Source organism: Aureobasidium melanogenum, assembly GCF_000721775.1.
Source record: "Aureobasidium melanogenum CBS 110374 unplaced genomic scaffold scaffold_8, whole genome shotgun sequence".
Classification (NCBI taxonomy): Eukaryota; Fungi; Ascomycota; class Dothideomycetes; order Dothideales; family Saccotheciaceae; genus Aureobasidium; species Aureobasidium melanogenum.
The window spans coordinates 493,996-519,311 of NW_024470060.1; the positions used below are offsets into that span (position 1 = coordinate 493,996).

The 25,316-nt window shown below is 41.3% G+C and overlaps 7 protein-coding genes across 7 annotated transcripts; 4 read left to right on the forward strand and 3 right to left on the reverse strand.

Moving 5' to 3' along the window:
* Positions 1 to 631: 631 nt before the first annotated feature.
* On the forward strand, positions 632 to 1,949 carry M437DRAFT_46536 (uncharacterized protein; the record flags this gene model as incomplete). The annotated part of the gene is made up of 3 exons (XM_041021290.1): positions 632 to 739; positions 801 to 1,818; positions 1,861 to 1,949. The coding sequence occupies 3 exons, from the start codon at positions 632 to 634 to the stop codon at positions 1,947 to 1,949; spliced, it is 1,215 nt and encodes a 404-aa protein (XP_040880551.1).
* Positions 1,950 to 2,525: 576 nt separating this feature from the next.
* On the reverse strand, positions 2,526 to 4,955 carry M437DRAFT_47083 (PLP-dependent transferase; the record flags this gene model as incomplete). Its single annotated transcript, XM_041021382.1, has 2 exons — positions 2,526 to 4,837; positions 4,889 to 4,955. The coding sequence occupies 2 exons, from the start codon at positions 4,953 to 4,955 to the stop codon at positions 2,526 to 2,528; spliced, it is 2,379 nt and encodes a 792-aa protein (XP_040880552.1).
* Positions 4,956 to 5,909: 954 nt separating this feature from the next.
* Positions 5,910 to 7,643, reverse strand: M437DRAFT_74782 (WD40 repeat-like protein; the record flags this gene model as incomplete). The annotated part of the gene is made up of 1 exon (XM_041026301.1): positions 5,910 to 7,643. The coding sequence occupies one exon, from the start codon at positions 7,641 to 7,643 to the stop codon at positions 5,910 to 5,912; it is 1,734 nt and encodes a 577-aa protein (XP_040880553.1).
* A 333-nt stretch (positions 7,644 to 7,976) lies between these two features.
* On the forward strand, positions 7,977 to 9,665 carry M437DRAFT_46711 (uncharacterized protein; the record flags this gene model as incomplete). Its single annotated transcript, XM_041021311.1, has 2 exons — positions 7,977 to 8,012; positions 8,193 to 9,665. 2 exons carry the CDS (start codon positions 7,977 to 7,979, stop codon positions 9,663 to 9,665), a joined length of 1,509 nt encoding a protein of 502 aa, XP_040880554.1.
* Positions 9,666 to 9,811: 146 nt separating this feature from the next.
* M437DRAFT_83910 (geranylgeranyl transferas-like protein type i beta subunit) lies at positions 9,812 to 11,209 on the reverse strand (the record flags this gene model as incomplete). Its single annotated transcript, XM_041028012.1, has 3 exons — positions 9,812 to 10,069; positions 10,133 to 10,561; positions 10,622 to 11,209. The coding sequence occupies 3 exons, from the start codon at positions 11,207 to 11,209 to the stop codon at positions 9,812 to 9,814; spliced, it is 1,275 nt and encodes a 424-aa protein (XP_040880555.1).
* A 565-nt stretch (positions 11,210 to 11,774) lies between these two features.
* M437DRAFT_15365 (uncharacterized protein) lies at positions 11,775 to 12,629 on the forward strand (the record flags this gene model as incomplete). The annotated part of the gene is made up of 1 exon (XM_041018807.1): positions 11,775 to 12,629. A coding segment is annotated over one exon (855 nt), but the record flags the coding sequence as incomplete, so codon positions are not given.
* A 10,441-nt stretch (positions 12,630 to 23,070) lies between these two features.
* On the forward strand, positions 23,071 to 25,177 carry M437DRAFT_47120 (general substrate transporter; the record flags this gene model as incomplete). The annotated part of the gene is made up of 8 exons (XM_041021391.1): positions 23,071 to 23,221; positions 23,277 to 23,379; positions 23,428 to 23,634; positions 23,687 to 23,784; positions 23,838 to 23,964; positions 24,015 to 24,301; positions 24,355 to 24,680; positions 24,740 to 25,177. 8 exons carry the CDS (start codon positions 23,071 to 23,073, stop codon positions 25,175 to 25,177), a joined length of 1,737 nt encoding a protein of 578 aa, XP_040880557.1.
* Between the last annotated feature and the right edge of the window lie 139 nt (positions 25,178 to 25,316).

A 25,316-nucleotide genomic window follows, 5' to 3' on the forward strand; every position in this document is an offset into this window, starting at 1 on the left:
CGGCACAGTTTACACGGAAATCACAAAAGTTTAGGAAAGTGCGAAGGAGAAAAAGATCAATTGCATTCAGATTTGCTTTTGCATGTTTGGTTGAAAACCGGAAAGCTGGTTTGCTCAGCCTCGTTGGGGTGGCTGGCGAGCACAGCGCTCGGGTTTCACGTGTAAAGACTAGGATTTTATATTGCAGGTGCACACCATGAGTCTCTCGAGGTTCTCGATCCGAAAGAAGTATATGTTCTCTGGAGAAACGCTGCCACGAGGCAGTTGGCAATGGAAGCGCGAAGAAGTCCTCGGTCAGCCACATGACCATGAACACGCGCCACATGGGTGTGGCGTCGGCGACTAAACAATGCGTCATGTTCGGGACAGCACAAAGCGGCAGTCGCTGTGTTGGTGATGGAGCAATTGCCTTGTCGTTGGATGGCACACGTCTTGTTCTCAGTCAACACTCATACCTAAGAACAGGCATTGGATCTATTTGGAGAAAAGTGACGGATCAGCAAACACTGCACCGCACGACATTGCATATGCAGAGCAACGCATAGTTCCGATTCAATCACTGTCTTCGCCATCGACAATCTTTTACCTCGACACGCCTCTACCGCGCGCATCCTACCATCCCTCACTCATCATGGAGTCTCAGCGTGACCTGGTCTTCTGCCACGAGTGCGAGAACGAGTGGTTCCGAGACGAGGGCGGCCTGACATGTCCGGACTGCCATTCCGACTTTACAGAGATCGTAAGCCGCGCGCCTCACTCGACACCTTCCACCAAACGCCTCTTACTGACTCGCACCTCAGATCGAGGCACAACATGACCCTAGACAGGCCCATGCCGAGCACCAAGACCCGCCGCATCCTTTCCACAACCACAATCCGTGGGCAAACACTCCCCTCGACGCCCCGGATCCCGACGAGAGCGACATTCCCACCTTCCAATACCGCACCAATCCCCAAGGCGGCATTTCTATGAGCTTCAGTCATACTTTCTCTTCTTCCAACAGCCCTCGTAATCCTGCCTCACCCGGTCCTCAGAACGGACAAGCACCCGACGCCATCCTCAGAATGCTGAACCAAATCATCGGTGGAACCGGACGTCAACCACATCCCGCTACTCGCAATCCCGCACCACAATCTCCCGACGGCGAACCCAACGTACGCGTCTTCACCGGCGGCGGTCCCAACTTCCAGTACACGGCCCGTCTTGCTCCTCGCGACGCCAACAGTCCCCAAGCCCACGCCCAGGCCATCGATAACCTTCCGGGCATTCTCAACCACATGTTTGGTGGCCCTCCACGAGGAGCTGGTCCCGATCCTAACTTCGAGCCACTTGGCTTTGGTAACTTGCTGAACACTCTCTTCAATCCTGCCAACATGCAACATGGCGATGCTGTCTATAGTCAAGAAGCTCTGGACCGAATAATATCTCAGCTCATGGAGCAGAATCAATCCAACGCCCCAGGCCCTGCCTCGGCCGAAGCCATTGCCTCTCTGCCAAAGAAGGCCATCACCAAGGATGATTTGGACGAAACAACCGGAAAGGCCGACTGTTCCATCTGCATGGATGAGGCTCCCATCGGAAGTCAAGTCACCTGCTTACCCTGCAGTCATTGGTTCCACCCCGACTGTATCAAAGCCTGGCTGGGCGAGCACGACACATGTCCCCATTGTAGACAGGGTATCATGCCTCAAGATGGCCCCGAGGATGCAACAAGACCTAGAGAACCTGGTCAGACTGCAAGAAACAACAGAACATGGGGTCAAGGTGAAGGTACCAGAGATGATCCCATAAATTTCCCTGAAAGTCCCGAACGTTCTCGTACAGCCAACAATGCTACATCCACTCCCGGCGCTGCTTCAGGAGCCGCCACTGCTGCGTGGGCTCGCATGAGAGATGCATTCGGTGGTGGTAATGGAGGAGGTGATAATTCTCCCTCGGGAGCTTCTTAGCGGGGGCGCTCTCTGAGACAACTCCGTCGGCCCTAGAATGTTCTTCGAGGACGTTCCGCGCCAGCAAGTGATCGTTCTTCAATGAGTTCAAGGACACAATCAGCGCGCACACGATTTCTGAGACAACCGTCTTTGCGAAGCTCCGACTCACGACGCTCTCTCAAAGCATCTCTCCGTTCACGACGCTCTACAAGTTACGCCCGTAGAGTCCTACGCGACCTAATCATCCCCTACAATCCCAGACCCTAGACAATTTCTAGAAGCTGATTCAGTATCTGCTTGTCGCGCATGACGTCCACATTGTTCTTGTGGTATGCCTTTTACAAACTTACTCAGCTGGATGATTGTCATTGACGGTCGCGGTGAGACCAGGTTCGATGCGGTCTATTTCTTTTCACCTTTCCGTTTTGTATTGTTTACAATTGAAATCCGCGTTCAGGCCTGCATCTTTTCGTGGCGGAGTTTTATTTTTTTGTTTATTAGTATGATACCACACGCCATTCAATGACTATGCACTCTTCTTCCTGTTGTTTGGCAACCTGTCATGGGTCCTCTTCCACTTTTGCATAGGATAACCTACATAGCGGTGACTTGATCGCCTACTCTGACCCACCCTTTCTTTTCTCCTTTGCTCAAAGCTAGATGCACGCCAAACCACACTTTTCCATCTTCTCGCCTGGTCTTTGCCAATGTGACAAAAGGTTCTTGTCTGGTTTCTGCCGTCTGCTGATCGACGCATAGCATATGACACCTCCTACACTTCCCCAAGACTTTGAAATCAGCTTTCGAGCCGTCATTCTGCTGTCCTGCACCCCCTCTCTTGTCCGTGATAGCAAGACTTGTCCAAGAATCTTCCACATACGGAGTTTCTGTGCCTGGAGGCAAGTGCAAAGGTTGTGAGACCACGATATTAGCACGGAAAGTAGATGCTGGGACTGCGGTTCCTCCTTTTGCTTTTATGGTTTTGTTCAGTGCGTTTACTGACATTCTGGAAATGCAGAGGACGGGGCTCTCGTTTGAGAATGCGAGTGGTGTTGAGGTTTTGCTGTTGCTGGTGGAGAGGTGTGCTTTGGCATGTCTGGATGCAAAGCTTGCTGGAAAGCGGGCGAGTGTGCAGGGTACACCGAGCACACTAGATAGGAACGATGAGATTTTGGGACAGGAATAGACTCTTGCTGCTACATTGTCACCGCAAACGTTTGTTGGTGTGGAGGTTTTGCTCGAAGATGTAAAGCAGCGTGGGTCGGCAGAAAGTGGGACGCTGATTTCGGTGGTCGTTGCGTCTTTGATAGGTACTGCACAAGTAATACGTAGAAGTCCTGCAGAAAAATCCAGTATTGGACGGAGGAGCGCCATGCGTGGATACTTCTTTTGCGAGAGTGCGACAGAGGTTCCACTGTGTATGATGCACCACTCGCGGTCCCATGCCAGGCCTTGCGGTTGCACCTCCCATGAAGTATTGGCAGGGACTTGCCAGCCCGCACAACTCTTTATTGGATACACTGTCAAACTCTCAATGTGCAGTTGCTCTGACACCGGGACGTCCAACGATAAAAGAGGAGAGTCGGTTCGTTTGTATGGCGTATCCGAAGCTTCTTCGAGGAAGAATTCCTTGACGAAAGAAACGAAAGTGTCGACATCTTTGATCGTCGACATGGCACCCAAACTTGCTCGTATCATGCCGGTGGGCTGACCATTGATGACATCGTCGTTCTCAGATCCGCAACGCTGACCAGACGAGAAGTTTTTCTTCATCTGCCATGGGGAGAGATCGAGTGCGGATTGGATGCCTCCAGGATTGCAAAGACCGCCGGTACGGATACTGATATTGCGAACATGGGCCAGCTTTTCTACTTCTAGATTACTGACCATATGACCTTTGGCGTCGCAAAGATTGAATGCAACGACTGGACCTTGTGTGCTCCTGTCGCTATATGTAGAAGCTTTATCTTTGTAGATTTGACACACTGGCTCATCGTTTCCATGGCGGAGGGATTTCAGTGAAGAATACAAGCGTCCGGCGAGGAGGGAGGTGTGTTCAGAAATGCGTTCCAAGGTGCCAAACAAATCGTGATGAACCGATATAGCAGACTTCAGAGCGATAATGCTGTGAACAGGCAGAGTGCCATCCTCAAGTTGCTCATGCAGATGAGTAGACTTGACAGCATGCCATTGCTCCTTCAACGACACGACCATGTCGACTGTGCCGCCACCAAAATATCTTCTCTTCTGCAGAGCCCATGCTGCATCTTTACGGACGATCAAAGCTCCCAGATCCGGGAAGCCAAATATTTTGTACAAGCTGAGAACTGTAAAGTCAGGGGCTGTGTCAAGGTCGGCCAAGGATAAAGGAGACGTCGAGATGAGTGCAGCAGCATCCAGCAGAGTCAACATCCCCTTGTTTCGAAGTCGACCACACCAATCAAGTGGTAGACGACGGCCATTCATGTTGGACTGGGCAGGGTAGGCGAAGAGTCCGAGGCGAGTTTGTGTATCTTGTCCTCCATTTCTAATCCAATCTTCAACCTCTTCATCTTCAGCAAAGCAGTGGTGTTCCTTAGCCAGCTCGCGTACACCAACGAGACTGGTATGCGCATCTCTGTGGTAACCGTACCAGAACCCCGAGTCGTGTTCACGGAGAGCGTCAGCAACTAGTTTGATGCCTGCGGTGGCATTGGCGACAAAGACCAGATCGAAGTCGTCGGGATTGGCATCGAAGAACCGCAGAAGCTGTAGTCGGACATCTTGAACTTGGTGGGTAGATCGTTGTGAAGCTTGCGAAGCAGAATGCGGATTGCCGTACAAGTTTCCTAGCATGTCGGCTGTGAAAGCCTCAAGAAGCGATTTGCTGTATAGAGTCGTTCCTGCATGGTCAAGATATGTTGCATCTGAAGTTCTGTCAGTCTAGATCCGCTGCCAGAGGCACGAAAGGGACACACCTTTGAGCATAGGATACTCAGTCTCCCTCATGCGTTCAATGTAAGCGTCGTATTGTGTAGCGTCCATGTTGACAAAGGCGGCCATCTTCACCCAAAGTCATCGACTCTCACAACAGTCTTCTGCCCAGTGTACAGATCAGAGCAAACTGCCATGAGGGCAACAGACAAGGTCCTAAACACGAACCACACGACCGATGGTCTCGAAGGCGGCGAGCAGCGACTAACGAACCATCGGGGGACCCCGATAGCCTACAAGCTTCAGTGGAGCCTCGGACCCTGACCCTGACCCTGACTTTCAGTTCCACCCATTCCTTATCACTTTATCACCGACTCACTTTCGCAAGAGTTGCTTACATAATGAATGCCAAGCATCGCACCTCCCTCGCAGTATAAATTCCGCTCCTTCCCACACCCTCTTCTACGCCTCGATCAAAAAAACCGGACCTGCCACGACCGGCGCCTCTGTCGAGCTCTGGAACCCTTGCTTGCAAGGCAATACCATCTCACTAACATTTCCTCCACGGCGTTTGAGTTGCCAGTCTCTCTGTCTTCGGGCAGTGAGGCGTGGTCTGGGAGAAAAATTCTCTGGATTTAGGAAGCTGATTCTCGTAATGGTCTTATTAACTTAGGGCTGTGAGTCTCGGTGTCCAAGAAGGAGTACATATCACTTTGTCAAAAAAAAATTTCTCAATAAAAAATGAAAAAGATTGTCATCGAAATTTCTGCTTTCCTCCCAAGTTCTACTGTGTGTCGATGTCCCTCTATGCTATTCCACATCCACGGTCGGCTCGATGCTGCAATAAAGTTGTTGCACAAGCTGCGTGTACCGGATTTCTCCTAAGGTATGCGCTCCATGCACTTATGCATAAGTACACCTATCATACCTTCATCTGGACACCTGTTGGTACAACACTTGAGAAGTTAAGAGATGGCAGATTTGGACGTATGAAAATGCTTCTTCCTCTAAGCAGATCAAGAAGGGTATATGGAAATTGTACAGAAACGCTTTTTATGCAATACATCACTCGTCCTCTGATTCTTCAGTTTCCTTTATCGTGCCATTCTCGGCCACTTTCTTGAAGACACGGAATAGCATGGCATGGTTCTTTCCAGCATTTTGCATCCATCGTCCAAGCTTGTGCTCTTTGCCAACAGCTGCAACAATCGCCAGGCCGTCTTTGCCCCTGTCACCACGTTCAAACACAGCAATGTCGTTGATGACTCCCCTGACCGTCTTGTTTGACTCTGGCACAGCATGTATCGAGTCGTCCATGTACATCGCTTCTCCATCAATGAGTTGACTGTCTTCGACACAGCCGATGGGGCCTAAAGCTTCCAGCTTCCTCTTGTCCTCGCTGATCTTCCAGGCTCTAAGCTGACCGTCCCAGCTGCCACTGATGACGATATTACTAAACGGCACACATGCGAGTGCTGTGATCCATCGGGGCTGAGGCTCGGTGTATACGCTTACGTCTGCTGAAGGATCGGCTTCCGCGCTGACATCTTCGGGGTTTGGTGGCGGGTCAAGACCATGTGCGAGGGGTAGAGTGAATACAGACTTCTTCTTTTGAATGTTCCAGAGCGAGAGAGTGCCGTTATCAGAACCAGTAACAAAATGCTCGTCATCGATCATTGTCACTCTGTCAATGGATCCTTCGTGGAACTCTCGTGGTTGAGGAATACCAGCTGCAGCGTTCTCTTTTCTTTGCTTCGATGATGCACCACTACCGCCGCCGCGGAAGACAAGTTGACTTTCCTCGACGACTCTCCAGTATCTTGCTGTCCTGTCTCTAGCGCCTACTGTAACGCACAATTCTTGATTCAGAGCGGCGACATCGGTAACCTCATCTTGGTGACCGAAGAGTGTTTCCACGTAGGCCAGCTCGTCCAAACTCCAGAGCTTGATTGTTCTGTCCTTGCTAGCCGAATAGAGTTGGTTTGTTGTGCGACGGAAGCAAAGAGAGGTAACGGCGTCTCTGTGGTGGTGGAAGAACTTCAAGGGTGTGAGTGTTGCGGCATCCCAGACGATGAGTTTTCTGTCTCTGCCACCAGTCGCTACGAACTTTCCATCTGATGAGGCAGCCACACAAAGAATAGCATCGGTGTGATGCTTGAACTCGATATCGTCCTCTCTCTTTCCGTTGCCGCGTGTATAGATGAGCTTCTTAGGCTTTGTAGGTTGCGTGTGTTTGGATGAAGCATCAATCTTTTGTGGCATCTCCCACTTGATCAGAGTCATGTCCTTGGAGACAGTGTAAATGTAGGGAGCGCATGTGGCTACGCCTGTCAGCGTCTGCGAGTCTGCGCGGAATTGCGAGTGGAGGGCGTTCTGGTAGTCGTAGTCGTCTGCAATCCAGCGATAGATTTTTCCCTTGCTCTCTGCCGAATCCTCCTTCAAGCGCTCGCCCATGCGCTCAGCCAGTAGCTCGGCATCAATGTCCTTTGCGTCGAAGCCTTCGGAGATGATTTGTTGTCGCGTGTTTTCAAGGTATCGTTCTGCCAGCCGTGTTCTTCGTCCTGCCGCATCCTCGCCCTCAAATTCTGATTCTGAAGACTCGTCATCAGAGTCGGCAGGTGGGCGAGGGCCTACATCATCGTCGTCGTCAAAATCGCTGCCAGACACGGAATTGTCACGAGTTTCTCTTCGCTTAGTCGGTCGAGCGTTTGAACGGTCGTTTGTGCGCTGAGGTCGTGGTGCACCGCCTTCGGGTCTCTTTCTCTTCAGAGAGGCAGGTTTGGTGAAGAAACTCGACATTGTTGGCGTGACTGTCAAGTTACGCCTTCTGCTGCAGCAAAATGCGACTTCCTAGAAACTTTTTTGCCCGCTGCTTGCTGGACCCGGAAGCTACGCCCGGACCATCTGTCTTGACCGCCTTCCACTTTGGGAAGCAACATCTCGACTTTCCTCCCTCTCCATTCACGCATAGCACTTGCAAGTCTCTTGCATTGTCAAAGCTGTTTTCTTATTATATCTCACCCGACAACATTTGTCATAAGTTTGTCGTGTCTAGGCTCATAAGATCTGTGTTGTCTCAATCCATCTTAAGAGAATCTCTCATAAAGTACATGATCAACTTCGCTATTAAGCATGAGTCGAGATGCGTTCCTCGCTCGTATGGCCTTGGTGGGTTCAATTTTCGTACATTGTCACAAGAACCCGAGAAGTTTTCCAGGATACACTGAGAGAGAGCATTCATCATGTTCAAGGGACCGTTGCGTTCCTTAAAAAAAATCATTGGGAACCTTCCATCTTGGTCCACGGGCTAGACGACATGATCATCGTTACTGACAGCGTTCATCTAAGGGTCGATCTCTGTACGAGGCACTCCCAGAAACTCCAGAGGTAGCTTCTCAGTCAACAAGATCTAATGAACAACAATACAACGCCAGAGGCGAACCGATCAGTCTAGCCACCACACGCCAGAATGAAGCCTTGATAGCAGCTAAAAACGAAGTTTTGGCGGCTGTGGGTGTCTGTGAAAAGAAAGACAAACTCATTGACCGCATGAGAGGGGAACTGCCTGATGGTCAAGATAGAGTCCATCTCTCAGACGAAGAATGGAGAATCATCAAAGAGGGCGAAGACGACTATGGTGAACTCATCCGGATGACAGCAGAGACCTCGAGAAATGTCCTGGAATGGTGGCTTCTGGGTTTGAGGAGGAGACTACAGATCGGTCTTGTTTCATCCGACCTGAGTTTCATGGACATCTTGTCAGTCGAATGGGCATCATTGACCGGCAATGGATTCTTCGGCGCTGTTCGGTTTCTCACAGTCGGCGGACTGGCAGAAGTCACATCTCAACTCATCATAACCTTTGTCGACTGGTATCTAGGTGAACAGATCTTAAAGGCCAGCAAGAAGATTATCCGCCTGAAAGCCAGCACTAGGAAGCGGTTCCTGCTGCTAAGATGCGTAAACTACAGCTACAAAGCCATCAACGCCTTGCTCCATCTTTCAGTCTACCCTCTAGCTTCCTTTTCATGTCTGCAACAATTAGGCCTCATATCCTCGAAGCCCCTTTTGCCTCCAAGATCCTGGTTGGCACCTTGGAGTCCCGCATCGCCTCTCCGTTGGGCTTTTCTCAACCAAGGACCGATGAGGGACTCGAAGTTCCTGGGCTTGTTGGCTTCGCCAGCAGGCATGTGGCTGATCATGGCCTTGCTCCAACATTCTGCAGCGTCAGCTTATGGCCATGTTCCGCTGTTCGAATACAGTTGTATTTTAGGTCCTCACAACTCCACCTCCTCATCGCAAATCAGCGATTCAGAGTCCAGCTATCTAACGCCATTTTCGTGGCTTCGGGACAAGCTGCTGCAATCCTTGGGCTGGGCACCGGTTTCTGATGCGCCAGAGAAAGAAACACAAGATTTGACGCAAGAGTTGGGGGCAGCCAGCCATGAAACAAGGACAGAAAGGCCTCAGCATAATAAGGCAACACGACACCGGGTCACCGAGCTCTCAACTCTACCCTCTAACCTCCTAGCTTTGAACCTTGATTACCTCTTCTGGTCCATAATTTTATTACCTCTCGACACATTGCATCTTACTTCGCTCTCATCGGCGTTCGCCTCGAGCTCATCAGCAAGAACCAGTGTTGAGCCTGGCAGATCTGCAGGTCTGGTACCGGTGCTTGCAGCATCAAGGATGGCCAGGATGAACAAGATAGGCTTGTGTCTGGCATTGGAATTCACGCTGGACACAGCGGTTTGGGGAGGAGCATTTCTCTGGGCAAGATATATTGGTGTCTCTAGATATTTCTGGGGTCGTACATGATAACAAAACTCTTGGGAGAAGAAGCATGTTTTAGTCCACAGTCATGCCCCTGCAATGCGAGATATATACATCTAAGCCGCGCTTCTGTAAAACAATATTATCGTAAGGCAAGACAAGCTGAGTGGGTGTCATAAGCGACAGACATATCATTGCTCAATGCCCCATCGCTTCCAAATGGCCCCGAGTCTACTTTTAGCCTCTTTACTAATACACAACCCTGGATCCAGAGGTTTTAATTCTTCTTCGCCAAACAAACTCAAGGTGGCGAGACCGAGATATGAGTGATAGACATCCGGCAGATCGCCAGCGACTTTGCCGAATCCGCCGAGTTGAGGGTGGACTGTCCTCTCCAGGAGCCAGCGGCGAGCAGATTCTATGTTGGGAAGTTGGGATTGATTTAGTATCTGTGGGTGTTGTGTCAGCCATTCGTGTTCATTTGCAAAGGTAGGGTTGATCCAAGCACGTACGCATAGTGAGCCGTGAACCCAGAAGGCATAGCAGGTATCGGCGATCTTGTTGCAGCGGCCATTGAAGCCCGTCCATTCCAGACTGAAGTGGACACTCGGTCGGCCTTCATAGTTCATTTTCCCTTGCTTGCTCACGAACTTGTCTTGGTAGACGAAGGTATGAGCATCGTGGCAGGTCTCTGGTGTGTCTGTTTCGTCGCCGTAGGTGTCTAGCTCGTCTTCTTCGCTTATAGTTGCAGTCTGGCGCGAGACCAGCCATTTTATCAGGAGCGAGGGGTTCGTAAGGGAAGCGTCTGGCGAAGGAGTGGAAAGGGCGGAGTGGGCGTGCGATGGAAGGCGGTTTATATTGCTAAGGGCACCAATGGCGCAGTAGGTGAAGCCGGCGTGAGCTTCGTGGTAGGGTGCATCTGAAATGCCACCGTCGTACGTCTGCGTTAGCGCTCTTGGTTAGCACGGGTAGAGTTGTATAATTGTCTTGGCTGCACTCACCTCGGCACTCCGTATACAGGTTACGAAGCTTTCGATGTTTATGTCTGGACAGCCTTCTACTTCACCCTGATGGTTTCCTCGCAGGATGTAGCGGACACCGGTCGCGCAGTATCCGAACCTCGAGTCTGTACCGCCGTTGATGGTGCCCTTGACAAGCGTCTCGCCAAAACTACCATCGGGTCTTTGGAGTCGCGTGAGCCATTGTAGACATTCTCTCCTCTTGACCCTGGTTAGATCATCGTCCAAGATGAGTAGCGAACACAAGGCGAAGAAGGTAGCAGGCAGGTTCGCAGGGTCCCAGTGGATATTGTCTTCTGTGGTTGCGTCGCCAAAAGTTGCGCCAGGGAAAGCGCGGAAGCCGCCCTTGGGGTGCTGGTTGGTATAAATCCAGTCGATGTAGTCTTTCCGTTGCTCTTCTGTTGTGTTTTTGTGCAGTGTGCCTAGCAAGTCCAGTCCGCTGAGGATGAAGAAGGCGAGGGACATGCGGTTGCTGTCATTGCTCTGGTATGCGGTCGGCAAGAAGGTCTTGAGAGTGCGCAGGAAGTACTTTGTGTGTTTTGAAACGTCGAGCGAGGGGTCGGATGCCATGATGTCCTGCACCTTTGGCATTCGAGGTTTAGGAACGGCGGAGGGCATCTGGAAAATTACGTCAAGAATACCAAAGGGTTGGACGGCGCTGGCTCCTCCTCAGACCCTGGTCTTGTATTGTCATTGCAGCATGTGTCATGATGCCTTGCCTTCACTCTCTTATCAAATCAAATGGATGAGGCTCAAGCGCCGCAACCGAGACCGCCCCGCTACCCAAAAACCCTTTTCCATGACGCGAACAAGCCATGCGTTCCATGTCTGTGCATCCTTGCATACGACCTTATGCACCATGCATACATCTCATCTCCATTGCTATATCAATATCATGCTCTCTCCAGCATAATCCGAATGTACATCACTCGCAGCACTTCCTATTAATTTCATAAGATATGCTTGTGCTAAGCACCCAAATTCTCTAAGACGTTGTGTGTATTTATGCTTATGCCGATGCCGAACGAACTCTAAACCCACGAGACGTCCTCCAAAGCCAAGAATTATAGACTAACAATTCACAAACACCACTTTCTGTATTCTTTGCCACATAGACATCAAAAACATGAAGTTACGACGGCCAATACATCTGATCCTGGACTGGGATGGCACCCTGACTCGCAAGGATACATTGTCCTTAGTCGGCAGTATAGCATATCATGCCAATTCCTCTAGATCTCTACCACCATGGTCAGACTTTGTGAATGGATACATGAACGACTACACCGAACACACATCCCGCTACGAACCTTCCTCATCTGCTAGAACCACATTCGATCAAGAACGACAATGGTTGGCCAGCCTGACCCCCATCGAAAACAAAAGCGTGCAACGCGTCGAATCCAGTCGCATATTCAAAGGTGTCAAAGCTAGCCATGTCGACCAAGTTGCTGCTTCATCCATTGAAAATAGTGACTTGCAGCTCCGCAACGACTGGTATTCGTTATTCCAGACTTTGCTTGACAACCCAACCAATAAGATCAGCATCCTAAGTGTGAACTGGAGCGAAAGGTTTATCCGCCAATCTCTTCTCGCCGCATCTTCAAAACTCACATCTCCGGCGAGCGAGGCATTGCACTCCTATGTCACTAACATGGACATCAAAGCAAATGAGATCTCCGACCTCGAATCTACAGAAGGAAGTGACGGTAGACTGTCCAAAGACTCGAGCGCCGGTATACGTACTTCCGCAGACAAATTATCGCATCTTCCCCTTCGATGCCAGCGACATGTTGAGATGTGTGCACCGAAGAGAGGACTGGAGGAGCAGCAGGATGATCTTGTGGTCTACATCGGAGATTCCGTCACCGATCTCGAAGCTTTACTTGCTGCAGACGTGGGCATTTGCATCAGGGATGATCCGATGGGAAGCAGTCAGCGGGAATTGGCTGAGACGCTTCACAGGATCGGTGTGGACGTTAGGTGCATCGATGAGGACATTGATTCGAAACGGGCAGCGAACGGACAGATGGTTGTTTATTGGACACGCGGCTTTGATGCTGTGGTAAACGCGCTTGCAGAATTGGCAGTGTAGAATCGCCGGTCTGATCTACAACATACTCAATAAAAACGAACGATAGGATTGCATGCGAAGGTCGCATGTACAACGATCAGCAGTGTGGAAAGTCATTTCATGATCGCAATGTGACAGCATTGGATCCAAGTATAATTCAAGTGATCGCATCCACCACGTCAACTGCTACAACTACATCACACACGTATCCTTTATGAATGATTTTGAAGTCATCAAAGCTCATCCTGAAAATTGATATTCATCTGCAACCCAAGGTCTGATGTAGTAGAACAAAGCCAGGGTTGCTCTAGCAGAATCTGGTAGCTGTAGACAGTGTGGATGTTACATGAAATATTTGAAATATAGGCTTGATTTCATGTATGCCAGCTAGTAGCTTATGTAATTTCAATTATTTCTAGCTTAATGTCAATTCTAGAAACGTGTCAACTATCGTCGCTAAAGCTATTACCCTATCCTTCCTTAGGTAGTTCCTTGTCCTCTTTAAGGTTAATTTCCTATAGTATATTAACCCTCTTAAGGTAGAGGTTCTTCTACTAGCTCTTAAGGCACTTAATATAGCTAAGGTTCTCTACTAAGAGCTAAGCTCTATCCTATATTAATATCCTTTAACAACTACTAAATACCCTCTCTAACTTAGTAGATATTAGATTAATAGATAGGATATTAATAGCTATATAAGAGAGGTTTAGATAGTTAGCCTATTAGCTTAGCTTAAGCTACTATTAAATTAGTATGCTTATAATAATAGTAGGGGTCTTTATAAAGTATATAAACTTATTATTAAGTTAAGTAGTCTTTATCTACTATATTAAAGCCTACTATTTAGCTAGCTTATTTAAGCTATTATCCTCCTCTTTTTACTACTCTAGTAAAGGCTTACTCTTATCCTTATAGTTTAATAACTAGAGCTCTTATATAGTAGTAATAGCTAGTTATTACTATAACTAAGACTAATAGTTAGTAATATATCTTTTTTAAAGGATTAGATAGAAAAGTATAGTAGTAGCATAAGTAGAAGTAAACTTATTAATTATTTACTATTTATTAAGAATATAATAACTAGTCTTAATAGTAGTAGATAGGACTAGATTAGAAGCATACTAGACCTTTACCTTATTATAATATTTATATAAGAAATCTATAGATAGTAAAACCTAGTAGATATAAGTAATTAGTCTTACCTACCTATTTTAGACTAAAAATAGTAGGAAAAACAGCTAAATTTTAGGCTAAGTAATTAGGTACTTACTTAATTAAAAGTAGTCTTATCTCCTTCTAACTACTTTATTACCTCTTTAAAAGAGCTTATAAACTTAATAAGCTCTTTAAGAAACCTCTAGTATAAGTTTCTAAGTATACTTACTTTAAATTCCTCTTTATTATCCTACTATATAGCTCGGATAGTTACTTAGCATATAAGGCCTTACTTAATTATAGTATTATAATCTAGTATTAAGTATACTAGCTTCTAGCTTATATACTATTAATTATTACTATATTAGGAATCCTACTCTAAGGATTCTACTAAGGACTGCCCTCTTTATAGAGTAGTCTATAGTAGGTAGCTACCTAATATACTCTACTCTTTCTAATCTCTTATTCCTTTTAATTTCTATAAAGTAGATAGAGTAATAGAGTATATAGAGTAATATGCATATATACTTATTAGCTAGTAAGTATATAAGTAGGTAAGAACTTAGTAGGAGGTCCTATGTTTAACTTAAATAGTTATTCTAATAGTCTCTTTAGTTTATACTATATACTACTTACTTTACTTACTTAATACTCCTCTTTATAAGTATAAATCCTATAACTAGTTATTCTCCCTAGAATAGTTAGCTATAATAACTTTAAATACTCTTAGAATAAGTTACTTAAGTAATACCTTAAGAGGTATACCTAGTAAGGTTAGTAGTACCTATACTACTACCTATAATAATACTAAGGTTACTAAGCCTAATCTCTACTATAGAGACTACTAAGGACTTAATAATTAGCTTACCTAGATAGAGATATACTTTTAGTTTACTCCTATTAAAGCTAATAAGAAGACCTTATTTGCTATAACCTACCTCTATAGAAGAGCCTAGTACTAGATAAAACTAATACTTATAAAGTATCTTAATAGTAAGAGGAATACTAATAGTATCTTTACTACCTTTACTAAGTTCAAGGAAGAGATCTACTATATCTTTAGTATCTCTAATAAAGATAAAGTTACTATATGCCTTATTTAGTATATCTATTAATATACTTTAGTATCTAATTATATTACTAAGTTCTAGAAGTATACCTAGATTACTAATTAGAATAACTCTACTCTTATAACTATATACTAATATAGTTTAAAGGAGAATATTAAAGATAAACTTATAAGAGCTAGTATAAAAATCGAAGATCTTAATAATCTTATCTATATATTAATTAAAATTAATAATAACCTTTATAAACATACTATAAAAAGGTACTATAATATAGCCCTATATAGTAAGTCTAGTTATATTCTATACTATAGCAATAATAACTTTAAGGAAAAAAAGTTTAACTATAATAATAACTAGTATTAGGATCCTTATAGACTTTAGCTAATAGAACTAGATATTACTAAAGGTTAATAATTAAAGGGTAGAAAGTAGTATAAAGAAAAGAGTTTAATAATTTACTATAGATATAGTAAGTAAGGCTATATAGTAAAGAATTATTATTTAAAGAATAAGGTACCTTAAAGATAATTTAATATAACACTATATAAACTAGAGAATATTAACTAGATGCATAAAGAACCTAAGAAGTCTATTTAGAAGGATCCTAAAAAGCCTATAGAGCTAAATAAACTCTAGAAGGCTAATTAGGAGGATTAGACTAAACTATAGGAACTATTTACTAAATAGGACAACCTAAACAAAGTTATTAAAGTTACTATTAATAAATATGCATTACTTAGTTAGACTATATATTATAATGATAGTTACCTTACTTACTATAGCAATAAAATAGAATCTAGATAGTTCTCTACCTAACTAAGAAGGAAGGGTAAAAAAGGCTATAATAAGATTAATGTTATTACTAGAAAGGATAATCTTAAAAAAGGAGAAATCGAAGTAGGAGATATTAAAAGCAATCTAGAACTAGATAATAACAATAAGAAAAGTAGTAATAAAGAATCTTCTAATAATAAGGGATTATAATACTTATATAATTATAATAACTATTTTATAGACTTATATGCATATATTCTATTATATATAGAAAAAATGTTTAGTATTATTATTAATAATACTAAAGAAATATTCTTAAAGGTTAGAAACTAAAGATTTTTATATCCTTATAACTTTAATAAAATATTAGATTAAATCTATAATATATTTAAGGATTACTAACTTATAGTTACTAACTATGCCTTTAATAACTTTATTATTAAGTAAGTACTACTTAGTAGTACCTTTATACCTATAGAATATATTATTCTTACTAGAGAATATATTACTAATAGTATAAGAAAAGGTATTTAATTACTAAGAACTTAGTATGCATAGGCATAATAATAATAGTATATAGTATATAAAAGATACCTCTATAAAGAATATAGACTAGAAGATAGAGTTAGGTTTAACTCTATAGTTAGTAAGATTTTAGAAAAAGAGTAAGTTCTTATAGTAAGGGTAGCTAATAAGAATATAATATAATCTAAGCCCTAGTATCTATATTATTAATAATAGTATTCTATATACTAGTTACTATTAATAAAAGATAACTATATATAATAATAGATTCTAGAGCAAGTAGAAACTTTATATTAATAGCTATAGTTACTTAATTTAGGATTACTACTAAATTAAAAGAATATAGGTATAAATTAATAGCTATAGATAGATTAGCTTTACCTAAGGTTATAGAAAAGACTCTACTAATAAAGCTTATTATTTAATTATACTATAAAGATATTATTCTAGATATTATAGAAATAGCTAATTACTATATTATCTTAGAAATACCTTAGTTAAAATAATATAATCTAACTATTAACTAGAGGTTAAAAGTATTAAGATTTTAAAAATACGACTATATAGTTAATCTACAACCTATATACTAGTAGCATTTAGTAGTAGATAAGAGAAAAGGGCAAAACTAGGCTATAATAGTATATATTATAGTTACCTTAACTAAGGCATTAGTAAAGAACTACGATACTAGCTCTATAAGCACTAATCTTAGAGGTTAGATAGGCTATTAAGTAAGAGTTAGTAAAGGAAGTTATATATCTTCTAATATCCTTAAATAATATAGTAAATAGATATGCTTATTTTAGAAAGAGGTAAATATAGATGCATTACCTAGGTATTAGCTATAAGATTATAAAATATAACTTAAACTAGAAAAGTAACCTATATTTAGACCTATCTATATATTATCTAAAAAAGAACTAAAGATGCTTTAAGAATACCTAGATAAGAACTTAGTATAAGGATTTATCTATAAATCGGAATCCTTTATAGGTTACCTAATTCTATTTATACTAAAGAAAGATAGTAGCTTAAGACTATATATTAATTACTAAAAGTTAAATAATATTACTATTAAGAATTATTACCTATTACTAAATATCGAAGAACTATAAGATTGCCTTATAAAGGCTAAGTAGTTTTTAAAGATTAATCTTAAAGGAGCCTATAACCTTATTTAAATAAAGGAAGGAGAAGAATAGAAGACTATATTTTATACTTACTATAAATATTATAAGTACTTAGTTATGCTATTTAGACTTACTAACGCCCTAGCTACCTATTAGATAATAATTAATAATATACTAAAGAAATACCTAGATAAGATAGTAGTTACCTATCTAGATAATATTCTAATCTATACTAATAGAGACCTAGAATAGTATATTAAGGACATATAATAAGTATTAACTAAGCTTTAAGAATATAACTTAAAGGCTAACCTAAAGAAGTATAAATTCTATATAAAGAATACTAAGTTCCTAGGCTTTATTATTAGAGTTAATAGTATTTAGATTGATTCTTCTAAGATTACTTTAATTAAAGAATGGCTAATACTAAAGATAGTTAAAAATATATAGTTATTCCTTAGACTTATAAACTATAACTAAAAGTTTATTATAAGTTACTCCTAGATAGTATTACCTCTTATAAAGCTTATAAAAAAGGATACTCTATTTATATAAAAAGAATAGTAATAGAAAGCTTTTAAAATACTTAAATAAGTATATATTAATAGACCTACTCTAAGAATGTTTAACTTAGAGAAGCTAGTTTATATTAAGACTAATATATCTAACTCAGTAATTAGAGTATGTCTTATATAAGACTATAAAGGAAAACAATACCTTATAGCAAATTATTTATATAAGATAATACTAGTAGAATAGAATTATAACATCTATAATAAAGAACTTCTTACTATAGTTATAGCCTTATAATACTAGAGAGTTTATACTAAAGAAGTACCCTTATTAACTATCCTTATAGATTATAAGAACCTCTTAACCTTTATAACTACTAAAGTTCTTAACTATAAGTAAGTATATTAGTCTAAACTCCTTAGATAATATAAATTTAAAATCTAGTATATACTAGGTAAAGATAATAGTAGAGTAGATATACTTAGTAAAAAAGTTAATTATATAGAAGGTAAGAAAGCTATATAGTATAGCATCCTATAAATAAATAAAGATAGAACCCTTAGCGTATAAGTATAAGAGTTTAATGCTATATTATAAATTATAAGAGATAATTAAGAGAAGTTTCCTATCTTATATAATAGATACTAAGTACCTAAATAATATTAGGAATAGTATATTAGAGACTACTACAATAATCTAATATATAGATACTCTAGTATTATAAAGATAATAGAAGTTATATAATATAACTTTAACTTTCCTTAGATAAAAGAGAAGGTTACTATATATATTTAGAAATACTATAACTATTAGATAAATAAGTTATCTTAATATACAAAGTATAGAGAGATCTAATTCTAGGATCCACTATTATAGCTATAGGACAAAGTTACTATAGACTTTATTACTAGGTTATAAGAATCAAGATTGCTAGATAACTACACCTATAACTAGAAATATAACTCTATACTAGTAATAGTCGATAGATTAATAAAGTATATATACTTTATTCCCTATATAAAATTAATTACTATAGAAGAACTAGTATATTTAGTACTAGATAGACTAATATAATATTATAGAATACTAAAGTTATTTATAATAGACTATAATAAATTATTTACCTTAAACTACTAGAAGATACTTATATCTATAATAGGTATTAAACATAAGCTATTAACAGCTTACTATCTATAGACTAACAGCTAGATAAAAAGAGCTAATTAGACGCTTAAGGCTTATCTATAATACTATATTAACTATGCTTAGAATAATTAGGTTACTTACTTACCTATAGTATAGTTAGTACTTAATTAATAAATCTCTACTATAATAGGGGTTATACTATTCTATACTAACTTTAGAAAATACCTAAATATATTTATAGAGCTAGGATCTTAGTATCTAAATATAGATAAAGTAATAATTACTAGCAATTAGCTAAAGAAGTTATATAAGTAACTATAATAAAGGATACTATCATCCTAGAATAGTTTATAAGAAAGTAGAAAGAAATTAAAACTAGATCCTTAGCTAAAAAAGGGGGATAAAGTATACTTACTTATAAAAAACTTAAGATCTTAATAGATAATAAGAAAACTAGATTATATTAAAATTAGACTATTTTTAATTTTAGAAGTTAGAGGACTAGTTAATTATAAACTCTAACTTTTTAATAATATAAGAATATACCCTATATTCTATATATTATTACTAGAACTAGCTAACCTAGAAACTCTATTATAGATAATATTCTATTTCTAAATAAAAGAAGATAATATCTTTAAAGTTAAAAAGATACTAGAATAATAAGGTTAGCGATACCTTATAAAATAGAAAGGTTACCTATATTTAGAAAATACTTAGAAACTAAAGAAAAACCTTATAAACTACTAGACTATACTATAGTAGTTCTACTAGAGTTAAGATTCTAGAACTTAGAAAAAAGGTTAAAGCTACTATTAATAGTATTCTATATATCTAGCTCTAGTAAGAAACCTAATATATCTAGAGAAAACTTAAGGACCTTAGCCTTAGTAGCCTTTTACTTAATACTAGTATATTTAGTAGCTACTACTTTCTTTTCTTTCTTATCTAATAAATTAAGTTACTAATAAAGATATATCTTATAAGTAAAGACTATTTACTACCTCTTTTATACTAAATCTACTTCTTAATAAGCCTTTTCTTATATATTATAGGCATCCTTAATAGCATTATATAGGTACTTATACTCTTATTTTAGGTGATTCTATTTAGATTACAATATATAAATATTGTAATACTAATTATAACAAAGATATTTACTATACTTTCTAAACCTAATATAGACCTAGTAGATGCAACTATACTTTATATAAGTAGTATAAGGTTTTACTATTATTATTCCTCTTTCTTTAATAAATATAGTAAGTCTTTTATAACGTTTAGTACTATTATTATCCTTAGGCATAGTAAAGAAAAGCTATAGAAATTACCCTAGTAGAATATTAAAGGAAGTAGCTAATTATATATATTAGCATTAAGATAATACTAGTATAGAAGGAGAATAGTATTATAATCCTACCTAATAATAGGGTTACATAGTCTATTCTATTATTCTTTATACCTTAATAGAATAGAGTACTCTATAGTATAAGCTATATACTCTATCCTACTTTACTACTTTGCTTAATAAAGCACTATAGAGCATATAGAGTAATATACATATACTTATTATCTATTAGGTATATATATAGGTAGGAACTTAATAGAAGGTCCTATGTCTAACTTAAATAGTTATTCTAATAGTCCCTTTAGTTTATACTATTATATACTACTTACTTTACTTACTTAATACTCCTCTTTATAAGTATAAATCCTATAACTAGTTATTCTTCCTTAAGAATAGTTAGCTATAATATTTAGAAAAATAGTAAGGTCTTATAAAGGACTAGAAAAGGTTAGAGTCTCTATAGTAAGGGTTAATCTTATAAGTAGGCCTTACTTACTCTATCTTAAAGGATAAGGCTTTAGTTAGACTAGGTATTATTAAAGAGATAGGAAGTATCTTATTAATCCTTAGTTACTTAAAGAGAGGTTAGTATATATTAGACTTAGAGTCTAAGAGGTATATAGGCTTATTATTATTAAGGAAGAGGCTCTTAGTATCGCTAACTAAGTTTTAATATATGCTATCTAGTAGGTAGTTTTACTTACCTTAAGTAGTATATTTATAGATAGTTAGCTACTACTTCTTCTTATCCTCTTTATTATCCTTTTCTTATAATTAATAAATAGTAGCCTAGTTAGTATAGTAAAGCTAGCTATTAAGGCATTAGATATATAGTTAGCTCTAGGACTTAGAAAACCTAGTATCTTAACTAGTATTAATTAGTAACTATACTTTACTTATTATAAGATAAAAATAGTAGATATAAGAGTTAGAAATAGGAAATAAAGATATATTAAGTATATTAGAAAAAGGATTAATAGCTTATCTAGCTATTAGTTAGTAAAGTAGAGTATAGAAAAGTTAAGTTAAGAAATTAAGTAGTTATAAGAAAAAAGACTAGGTTAAAGAAAAGTATATCTAATAGATAGCTAGTATTGCTTAGGCTAAGCATATAGATTAATATAAAGCTAATATAAGATCTAGCTAATTAGAGCATATAATCTTATCTCTAAGATAAGATCTAGCTAATTAAATAGCTAGATTCCAACATTAGTTCTATACACGTCGCGATAGTAACCTAATAGAGTAACACATAAGTTAAAGCAATTTTAATAATGCCTAAGCGTTACTACGCTTAGTACCCTAGCTCCTAACTTCGAGGCGGCGACGACAACGCTATATAGTAGATATTAGCTATTGAAATGATTTTGGCATTGAAATGAAATCAGACCTATATTTCATGCTATTTCATGAACTATTTCAGCCAAAATTGGTGGAATATTTAATAGATGTCAGAAATCCGTGTCATTTAACATCCACACTGGCTGTAGAACCACGACGACGTACGCGGAGTAGTTCAGTAGAATATACCTCTGTCCTGATTGGTTTTACAGCGTCAGGTGGCCTGTCATATTGCAGAGGATTGTGCGAAGACGACGTAGATAGGTGGCGAGAGCGTCAAGTCTACGTCCAGAAGGCATAAGCAAAAAGTCCCGCGTTACCTGTAATTCTTCGGTCTCGAAGAGATTTGCAATAACACTGCTGCCTCGATCGTTCGTCGATGCATGCTTGCCACACGCGAGGCTCGAGCATTTCCTAGCAGAACAGCCGATACAGCACAGCGGCTCCGCAACCATCACATTGCGGCAGGGAACCCACCGTCTAGACTCCAGAACGTGTTCGAGCAGTCGTGTCACATCACCCAAGCCGCGCGGGTCGAGGTACCCAATGGTCGTCTGGATAACTCGGAAATCGCACACAGCAATGTCTCATCATGTGTCTCGCGCAATGAGGCCCGTCGCCATGCTATCTTGAGTGTGATGCGTCGGGCTCTACTGTTGGAAGGAGGCTTGTGAGGCTTACCTACTTCCACATGCCATGCTGAAGCAAGCCACCAAAGCTTGGCCGGGCAACGTTATCGGCATTCATTGTCCTGCAATAATTCACCGTCTCTTTCGACTTTCGCATAACTGAATGCCTACTCTGGACATCAACATACCCGCCACTAGGTCCACGACGAAGCGCGATTTCGAATTGTCTAGCCTGTCTCGTGCCCGTCTGAAGATGTCTTCCGCATCTCCCGATTGCACCCCGTGATATTGCTCCCCAAAACGCTCAGGCTAAATCGAACGAGCCTGTATCCTGCTCCCTGAGACGGCCAACCCGAATGCACATGATAGGTACGGTCTCCCGTGAGCTCCACACACCTCCGCGCTCCTCCGCATGGGTCCCCGCGTACATCGAGACCTCCATCTCCTGAAAGCAGTAAGAGTAGGCTGACAACCGGCGGCTAAATCCAAATGTATACTAGTCCTATGCATCGAGTAGTCTGGCGGCTAATTGTTCTCACCTGTACTGCGTGCATACACAGACATTTGACCATGCTACAAGTGCCGTAGATTCATGTACCTGGCTCTACTCCAGTCTTCACTCGAGTATAAGATCTGTGGAGTCTCTCCACATCCCCCCAGACAAGATCGTCTTTCGTACGACTATCATTAACGTCTTGAGTTAATCCATCACTCGACTTCTTCAACATGCATACTGGTGGAACAAGCGAAGGCATGGACGTCTTGTCCAAGCGACGAGCCCAGTTCGCTGGTCCCTCAGGTGTCAAAGGTCTTATTCAGAACTCGAGAATCTTTGCTCTTGCTGTCTTTGCCTCTCTCGGTGGTTTCGTCTATGGATGTAAGTGTAGCTGCCGATACCTACTCTTGTGTTTGTGCTAATCTCTGCTTCTCAGACAACCAAGGAATGTTCGGACAGGTTCTGAACATGGCATCCTTCAACAGAACAGTCAACCCAGAATCCATCAAAAACACTACTACTAGAGGTCTCCTGACTGCGTAAGTTTGTCCAGCTCACGCATATATACGTTTCGCTAACTTGAGCAGCATCCTCGAACTCGGAGCATGGGTGGGTGTACTGATCAACGGATACAACGCCGACAAGTTCGGTCGTAAGATCGCCACTCAGATTGGTGTTGTTATCTTCATGGTCGGTGTCATCGTTCAAGCATGCGCTAAGAATGTCGACTACATTTACGGTGGTCGTTTCGTCACTGGTCTTGGTGTCGGTATCCTGTCCATGATTGTTCCTCTGTGAGTATCGGACACTCCTCATCAATGGCGACCTCGCTAAACTTAGCCGCAGCTACAATGCTGAGCTCGCACCTGCTGAGATCAGAGGTTCGCTTGTCTCGCTCCAGCAGCTCGCTATCTGTACTGGTATTATGATCAGTTACTGGATTGGTATGTTTCCTGGGTCTGCCACTTGCTTACGGTCTCCTAATTTGTGTATCTAGGATACGGCACAAACTACATTGGCGGCACTGGTGCTGGCCAGTCTGATGCTGCATGGCTGGTTCCTATCTGCATTCAGCTCTTGCCTGCTATCATCCTCGGTGTCGGTATCATTTGGCTTCCCCAAAGGTAAGATCTACCAGAGACTCTGATGAGTACGGTGCGCTAACAAGAAGTAGTCCCCGCTGGCTCGTAACCAAAGATCGTGAGGGCCAGGCTTTGGACGTCCTTGCCGAGATCAGAAGAGCACCCAAGGACAGCGAGATTGTACAGCTTGAATTCCTCGAGATCAAGGCCCAGCACATGTTTGAGGTCGACAGATCAAGAGCAAAGTTCCCTCAGTTCCAGTCTGGAAGCTTTATGGACAACCTCAAGCTCGGCTTCTACGATTACGCTTCTTTGTTCACCAACAAATCTCTGCGCAAGAGAGTCTTCGTCGCCATCTTCACCATGGTCTTCCAGCAATGTCAGTCCTCGTGATAAATCTACAACGTCGCTTTCACTAACTGTAATGTGCAGGGTCTGGTATCAACGCCATTCTGTACTATGCCGCTTTCATCTTCCAGGACCTGGGTTTGACTGGCAACACAACCTCGCTTTTGGCTAGTGGTGTTGGTGGTATCTTGCTCATGCTCGCAACCATTCCTGCCGTCCTCTACATTGATCAGCTTGGTCGTAAGCCTGTTCTCATCGCTGGTGCCATTGGTATGGGTATCTCGCACATCATTGTCGCTGCTCTGTACGGCGCCTTTGGACCCACGAGCTGGAGAGGTCACTCAGCCGCTGGTTGGGTCGCCGTCGTCTTTGTTTGGATCTACCAAATCAACTTCGGATACTCTTGGGGAGTGAGTTCAAACCATGAATACTGTTTTCTGCACTTTTACATGTACTGATCTTCTTTTAGCCTGGTGCATGGGTCCTCGTCGCTGAAGTCTTCCCCCTCGGTGTCAGAGCTAAGGGTATCTCTATCGGTGCCTCGTCCAACTGGCTCAACAACTTCGCTATCGGCCAGGCCACTCCCGACATGGTCAAATCCATGAACTACGGCACCTTCATCTTCTTCGGTATCATCTGTTTCCTCGCCGCCGCCTTCATCTTCTTCATGGTTCCCGAGACCAAGGGTCTTACCCTCGAAGAGATGGACGAGATCTTTGGTGATGAGGCTGGTAACGCTGCCGACGACCGCGCCAGACTCGACAGAATCTACACCGAGCTTGGTCTTATGGATGGAGGTGATGCCGCCATGAACAACGAGAAGTTGAACAACGCCGAGAAGATTGCCAACATTGATATTATGAGCGCTGGAGGTTACAAGCCCTCCTTTGGTGGTCACACCAACTAGGACGATACCATCTGGTTGAGTGAAATCGAGTCTTTCGTTCTTGATGGATGTTTCGGAAGTAGATACTTTTGGTTGTCACTCATTTGACTCCGCTCACATCCTATATACTGGTATGAGAAATGCTCCATGCACATATGAT